This window comes from Leptonychotes weddellii, chromosome 4 (genome assembly GCF_054177405.1).
Source record: "Leptonychotes weddellii isolate Sample4059 chromosome 4, ASM5417740v2, whole genome shotgun sequence".
Lineage (NCBI taxonomy): Eukaryota > Metazoa > Chordata > Mammalia > Carnivora > Phocidae > Leptonychotes > Leptonychotes weddellii.
The window spans coordinates 169,869,307-169,876,723 of record NC_138372.1 but is presented as its reverse complement, the minus strand read 5'-3'; the positions used below and the strand labels follow the sequence as shown (position 1 = coordinate 169,876,723).

General features: G+C 69.2%; 1 protein-coding gene across 1 annotated transcript; it reads left to right on the top strand.

Annotated features, from left to right (window-relative positions):
• The first annotated feature begins 5,218 nt into the window (after positions 1-5,218).
• MAFA (MAF bZIP transcription factor A) lies at positions 5,219-6,627 on the top strand. Its single transcript, XM_081817216.1, has one exon. It carries the CDS (start codon positions 5,562-5,564, stop codon positions 6,621-6,623), a length of 1,062 nt encoding a protein of 353 aa, XP_081673342.1. The 5' UTR covers positions 5,219-5,561; the 3' UTR covers positions 6,624-6,627.
• The last annotated feature ends 790 nt before the right edge of the window (positions 6,628-7,417 follow it).

Here is a 7,417-nt window from a genome sequence, read left to right as displayed (position 1 = left end):
CCCCCCGTCCGGGACCCCACGCTGACGTCCCTGGGGCCTGAGACGCGTGCTCGCGGCCCCTGCTGCCGCTGACTTGGCAGCATGGTGGGTTCTGGAGTCAGGCCTGGCTGGAAAGAAAGGGACTCCCCATCAGTAAACAGTGGGGTCCCCACTGTGGGCCAGCCTTCCTCCCCCCTCAGACGAGCAGGGCCGATGGCGCAGGGTGGGGGGCTCAGAGTCTGGGCGCAGCACTAGCAGGGGGGGCTGCACGGCTGGGGGCTGCAAGCGGCATGGCAGGCGGTCCCCGGGGCTGGAGCTCGGGCCGCCGGCTGCTTTCCTGTCTCCTGCCCCCTCCTCCCTCGGGGCTCCCTCTCGGCCCCCACCGTGACCTACCCACTAAGGTTGAACCTTAGATGAGGGAAGGGGCTGGGGGATAAATTCCCTCCTCTGCCTGGACAGCCGGACAGACGGCTGGAGACACAGTTGTAAGTCCAGCCTGATCTCAGGCCCTCACCTCCTCCGGCCTCCCTGCTCTTCCCTTCCCAGTGGACAGGGGGACACGCACCCCGTGCTGCGGACGGGGCAGCTGTGGGCACTGTGGCTGGGCAGCCGGGCCACTGTGTACTGGACGGCCACCGGGGGGGCGGCCCCTCCCAGCACGGCCCTCGCTCCAGCTCGGCCAGGGTCTCCTGACCGCTCTGGAGCCACGCGGCCCGCGCAGCCCACGTGAAGCCCAGCGCCCAGAAGCAGCTGGTCTGACCGCGTGGGCCAGCGGGGAAGGCTCGGGAAGGGCTGGCACTCCGGGAAGCACGAGACGCTGGGCCAGTGGCTGCCCTGTTCTGGGCCCGGGCCCAGCTCCCCCACGCCTCTGGACCCATCTGGGGACCTTGTCGGCCCGGGTTCTGCCTGGTCAGAGTCCGGGCTCCTGGGCAGGCCAGGGGTGCAGGGGGGGCAGTTGCTCTGAGCGGAGTGTGCCCACTGGTCACTCTGGGCTTCTTGTGCCAGGAGCAGGCCAGCAGAGACCCTCGGGGATGAAGGTGCTGGTCGCGTCCGCACCAACCCAGACTAATCAAGGTGCCGGCTGAGGACACGCATCCCAGGCAGAGCCTCTGGCCTTTGCGGAGAGCACAGCGTGGGCTCCTCCAGACCGGGGAAGGGCTGCCCCCTCTCCTGGAGCCTACCGTCTCTGGCCCCAGGCCCATGCCCTTCCGTGGACTGCCTTGGCGTGGCAGGTTATGGGGACTCCCAGAGATTGGCCGCACAGGATGGGGAGCCCCATATGAGGACAGCAGGCCGGCCCTGGGCCCCTCGCGCTGGTTCTCCTGCCGCCTGCTGTGGCCAGGGCGGGGATGTCTGTCCAGGTGAGGCCTGGGTTCACGTGGCCAGCAGAGTGGCAGGGCTGGTGGCCCCGCTCGGACCCTGCAGCGGGGAGCAGACACTTCACTGACCCTCCGAGCTGGAGGTGAGGGGCTGGGCCCCGGGCAGGTGGGCTTTGGAGACCTCGGAGCCGTGGTCCACGTCTAAGCTCTAAGCTGGGGGGTCCTTAGTCTCAGGGTGAAGTGAGGTGCCTGTTGTGGGAGCAGGAGGGGGAGGCGAGGACTGGGGCAGGGTGGGCCTGGCCTCACCTGAGGACTGGCGGAGCGGACTGGGAGAGAGCCCCTGGTGGGATGGGCTTCCCAGCCCGAAGCCCTTCCCCAAGGAGGTGCCCCCCCGGCTGTGTGCACCCGCCAGAGTGTGCCTGGCACACAGCCTCCTCATTTTAAGGGCAGATGAGCCCCCTAAGTGGGGAGGGCACCGGGCCCTGCGGTCACTGAGCCCAGGAAGGGTGTGGGGGGGTGGGACCCTGTCGGGGCTGAGCAGCGGGGACTGGACAAAAATACCCGTCCAGACCCTGTGCCGCACTTTCTGCGGAAGCGTCCATTAACGTCGAGGGTCCGGAGCCCCGGGCGGTGCGCGCGGCCCAGGACAAGTGCGGGCAGGCTGGCGTCCTCCTGCCGGCTGGTGCTTGTCCGGTGGCGGCTGGCGTGGCGGGCGCCCCCCACAGCCTGCAGCAAGCTCCGGCAGCCCCTCCCGCCGCCCCCTGCCGGCCTCTCACCTGCTCCCGGGGCTCCCTCTGAGACGGGCGGGACCTGGGATCTGCTTCCAGGCACAGAACCCCGCTGACTTTGTCCCCCGCTGATGTAAGCCTCCAAAGGCTCTCCTGCGGCCCAGGGTGGGCAGCCATAGGGTCGGGGGAGCCCAGGGCGTCCACCAGCCCCCAGGCAGCCGGGGCCTGGGCTCCTCAGACTCTGGGAAACGGCCCTGCCAGCAACCAGCCGAGCCTGCAGGCACCCTTCCCTGAGGAACCTGCCCAGGAGACCCTGAGCAGGGCGGGGGTGGGGGCCGGCGGTCAAGGCCTGCGGGACTTCAGACCTCGGAGACCGGGCGGGACGTAGTAAACGTGGGTTAGGTCGCTAGACTCAGGGTGGTCTGCTCCGAGCGGAGACGCTGACACTGTGGTTTACTGGTGGGTCATTGCGTGGCTTATTTCTGCCTCAAGCCACCTGCATGGGGGCAGGCCCGCAGAGATGCCGGACCGTGTGGTGTTCTTCCTCTACCTGGTCTACAGCGGGGGGCAGGCTGCCGCCACACCTCGGCTAACGGGCACTCACAGAAATGCCCGGCGCCCACCCCTCGCCCCACTCTCTTGGACCCTCCCCCTGGGAACCAGCCTCCATGCTGCGAGGAAGCCCGACCAGCCCACGGAGGCGACCGCGTGCCCGCACCGCCCGGATCCAGCCAGGCCTGGGCCCCGAAGACACTACCAGTGGCTCTAGCCATCAGCCGTCCCGTCGCCCCTGCCTCCACGTCCTCCCAGCTGTGGGGCTCAGAGACGAGCCGTCCCGAGCCCGGGACAAACCCACCCAACACAGAGCCCAGGCGCCTAATGAAAAGCTGCATTATGTCCTCATGCTCCCGCTGGCTCGTTTCCCACCAGAGATCTCTGGGCCACCTTCCTGATGGAAGACGCCCCCAGGGCAATGCCGTAGCTACTCAGTAAAGATTTGTGGGGTGCATCTAATGAGGAGCCACAGGGTGGGCCCTGTGGAATCCCGTTGGTTCAAGCACTGATTGGCATGCAGGGGTTGCACGGGAAGAGCACGCACCTTCCCTGGGGCAGCGCGGAATCGGGGTGCTCCTCTCCTGGCTGCACGTGGGCTGTTGAGGGAGCCCAGAGGACGGCGTTGTTCTGGCTGAGGGCACACGGCAAGCCTGTCTGCCTTCTCTGGGTCCTCACGGACTCCGCTCCCCAGCCCCGGCTGAGGAGGAAGGAGCGGGCTTGGAGCCTGCCACCTGAGCCCGGAAAGGCCAGCACCTTCCCTGGGCTCAAGAAGCCCACCACGCCCACTCTGCACAGCGCCGCAGGGGTGACCCCTCCTGAGCCTGTGGGCAGTGCCACCGGCCTGACGGCCCCTGACTGGCAAGAGCTCTGAGGAGGCCCGCCAGGCCTCAGGGAGCAGACAGAGAAGGCAGCAAGAGGGGCAAAACTCTCGGGTTCCCTCTCTCTTTGGGAGCTTTGTACCCCCACTCAGTAAACCTTGCTTTGCTGCCCCCCCATACAAGCAGCAAGAGGCTGGGGGTCGTGGGCCTTCCCCCGGGTCTCCTGCACCCGAGGCTCCGGAGCAGCCAAGAGCTGAGGGCAGGCCTGCTGGCTAGTCCCGCCCCAAGGCCGGTGCCTGGCCCCAGGCCGCCTCCTCCCCAGGGCAGTGAATGAATGAGTGGGTGCGGAAATGAAGAAGTGCTATGTGCCAGATGAATGAATCTGCGTGTGATCAAAGGCAGGGCCCAGCATCCTTGAATATCACACTTGGGGGCCTGATGTAGGGGGACCTGTCCCCACTTAGCTAGACTTGGTGGCTGAGTGTGGCCTCCCTCTGAGCACGGGGTGGGGGTCCTTAAAGGGAACCCCAAACGCTGCAATGCGACTGGCAACCCATGTAGCCTGGAGCCCAAGCCCCAGCCGGGGGCCTTGCATCTGCCACCGGCTGAGCCATCCCTGCAGGGGCAGGAGGGTCCTCGTGGTGGGCCTGACCCTGCCTGCCCAGCAGAGCCCGGCCGGGAGGGTTGTGGGGGCAGGAGGAAGGGGTGAGTGGTGCCCTCCTGGCACAGCGGGGCTGGGCCACCGCGTGACATCTTAGGAAACGGGGTTTCCCTCCCACTTTTATGAATTTTTGTGATTATAAGATAATAGGCATTTATGCCTGGAACAAGATAAAAACAAGCTGCCCCAGTGACTTCCTGCCCAGGTCCTTCCAGAATTTTCTTTCGATGCACAGCCGGTTATACTTAAGATTGAATTTGTTAATTGTAAAAGTCCTATAACAGCAGTATAGAAATTGGTGGGGGGCGGGGGCACCAAGCACTGCGGTGACGCTGAAGCAAGGCGCGGCCCCTCCCAGCTCCGTCCACCCTGGAGGGGTCGTGTCCAGGGCCCCCCTGCTCCGGGAGCGCGCCCCTGCACAGTCGTGCGCGCCCGATGCCCCTCGGCCGCGGCCCCGGGTCTCTCCTACCCCCGCGCCCCTCGGACCCCCTCCCCGGCTCCCCGGCGCCCCGCGCCCGCCGGCCCGCGCGCTTCACCCTCCCCACCTGCGCCCCGCGGTGGAGCCGCTGAACGGAGGTGCCAGCAACTTTGTTGACTAAATTCCTGAACCCGCCCGAACCGCGGGGCTAAAAATAACCGGCACTCCCCTCGCCGCGCCCGACCGGGCCGCGCCGTGGCCCCGGTGTCGGCAGGCCGGAAGGTCCCGGCGCCGCCGCGCTAGCGAGGCTGCGGGGTCACGGCCCGCCGGGCGGCGGGGAGACCGAGGCACCGAGGGGCCCCGTCAGCTCCCCGAGACTCTGCGGCCTCCCCGTCGCGGACGCGGGGCCCTGGAGGCCGCAGGCCGGACTCCGTGCCCCCCGCGCTGTGCGTCCTCCGCACCCCTCTGCCCCGCGCCCTCCGCGCGTGCAGTCCCCCGCGGCGGCCACCAGAGGGCCCTGCCCCCTCCGCTCGCGGGATGCCCGTCATCTCCCCTTCCCACAGCTGTTCCCCGCAGGAGATTGACAGCTGGGCTCCGGGTTGCCATGGGGATAGGCAAATGAGGGCGGCGGGTCTGGGGCTCCGATTGGCCTGGGGGCTCGCGCCCCTCCCAGGGAGGCGGGCCCGAGCGCCCTGCTCTATAAAGGGGAGCGCGCGGCGCGGCGCTCGGCCGTGGAGGCGGGGCCGGTTGGACGCGGGTGGAGCGCGGGGAGCCGGAGCAGCCCGAGGCAGCGGCCTCACTGCCACCCGCCCGGCCACCCGCCCGGCCGCCGACGAGGGGACAGGGAGCGCGGCCGGCCTGCGCCCCCCGGGGTGCGGCCGGGGCCGCCGGAGAGCCCCGACCCGCGGCCTCCCCCCGCCCCTAAGTTGGCCGCGCGAAACTTTTCCCCGCGCGTCTGGGCGCCGCCCCCTCGCCGAGAGCCGCCGCCCGTGGGGAGTGAAGGGGGGGAGAGGCCCGCGGCTCCCCCCCCCGCCTCCCGTCGGGGCGCAGCCGGGTGCGGCGGCGGGGCCGGGGCCCCGGGCGATGGCCGCGGAGCTGGCGATGGGCGCCGAGCTGCCCAACAGCCCGCTGGCCATCGAATACGTCAACGACTTCGACCTGATGAAGTTCGAGGTGAAGAAGGAACCGCCCGAGGCCGAGCGCTTCTGCCACCGCCTGCCGCCCGGCTCGCTGTCCTCGACGCCGCTCAGCACGCCCTGCTCTTCTGTTCCCTCCTCGCCCAGCTTCTGCGCGCCCAGCCCGGGTACCGGCGGCGGCGGCGGCGCGGGGGGCGGCGGCGGCAGCGCGGCGCAGGCCGGGGCCACCCCGGGGCCGACGAGCGGAGGCCCGGGCGCCGTCGGGGGCGCCTCGGGGAAGCCGGCGCTGGAGGATCTGTACTGGATGAGCGGCTACCAGCACCACCTCAACCCCGAGGCGCTCAACCTGACGCCCGAGGACGCGGTGGAGGCGCTCATCGGCAGCGGCCACCACGCCGGGCACCACGGCGCGCACCACCCGGCGGCCGCCGCGGCGTACGAGGCTTTCCGGAGCCAGGGCTTCGGGGGCGGCGGCGGCGCGGACGACACGGGCGCCGGCCACCATCACGGCGTGCACCACGCCGCCCACCACCACCACGCCGCCCACCACCACCACCACCACCACCACGCCGGCGCGGGCCACGGCGGCGGCGGCGCGGCCCACCACGTGCGCCTGGAGGAGCGCTTCTCCGACGACCAGCTGGTGTCCATGTCGGTGCGCGAGCTGAACCGGCAGCTCCGCGGCTTCAGCAAGGAGGAGGTCATCCGGCTGAAGCAGAAGCGGCGCACGCTCAAAAACCGCGGCTACGCGCAGTCGTGCCGCTTCAAGCGGGTGCAGCAGCGGCACATTCTGGAAAGCGAGAAGTGCCAGCTCCAGGGCCAGGTGGAGCAGCTGAAGCTGGAGGTGGGGCGCCTGGCCAAGGAGCGGGACCTGTACAAGGAGAAATACGAGAAGCTGGCGGGCCGGGGCGGCCCCGGGGGCGCGGGCGGGGCCGGGTTCCCGCGGGAGTCCTCGCCGCCGCAGGCCGGGCCCGGCGGGGCCAAGGGCGCACCCGACTTCTTCCTGTGAGCGCCCGCGCCGAGCGTGCGCCGCCGCCGGGCAGACGCTCGGACTCCGCGGGCGGGCGGGCCCCGCGCGCCCCGCCGCAAGGTCCGCGGGCGCCGGACTGGAGGCCCCTGCTCGCCCCGCGCCTTCCTGGCTCGCCGTCCGGACGCGGCCGCGGCCCCTCTGCGCACGGAGCGCGGGGCTCCCCGGGACAGTTGAGCCGGAGCGAACTTCCTCCCCGGCGCCCGCCTGTACATATGCCCAGCGGGCTCCTCCGCTCCGACGCCGCCCGCCCGCCTCTCCCCCGTCCGTCGTCCTTCTCGCGGCCTCACCTTCCTTGCCCGTTTTTACTACTCCTTTTTAAAGCGACCTTATTTTCGAAGTATTTCTATTTATTTTGCTCGGTGATTAGGAAAGAAAACCCCGGAGGAAGCTCCCTCGTTCCCGGCCGGGGTCCACCCTCGGACGTCCGCGTGTCCCAGCATGTGTCGCTCGCTCGGAGGGGCCCGGTCCCTGCCTGCCCTCCTGCCCGCCTGCCCCCACCCTGCCACCGGCGTCCCCTAGAGATTGAAGCCAAGGAATATTATCTATGCTGTGTTCAGTCCTGCTGCCCTACTATACTCACGGGGGGAGGGGGGTTGGGGGGGTCGCCGCGCTCTGCGGGTGGGGGCTGGCCCGGACTCCCCTGCTGCTATTTCTCTATGCACCAGATCGTATTTATGACTCCCGGGGAAATATATCTTATTTTAATCTTCAAGAGAAGTGGAAGAAAAAAAAAGTAATGCACAGTATTTCTAGCAGAAAAAAAAAAAAAATTT

Bases quoted from the DNA above. Each gene is read 5' to 3' on its own strand.
- MAFA (XM_081817216.1), top strand. From the start codon at position 5,562: ATGGCCGCGGAGCTGGCGATGGGCGCCGAGCTGCCCAACAGCCCGCTG.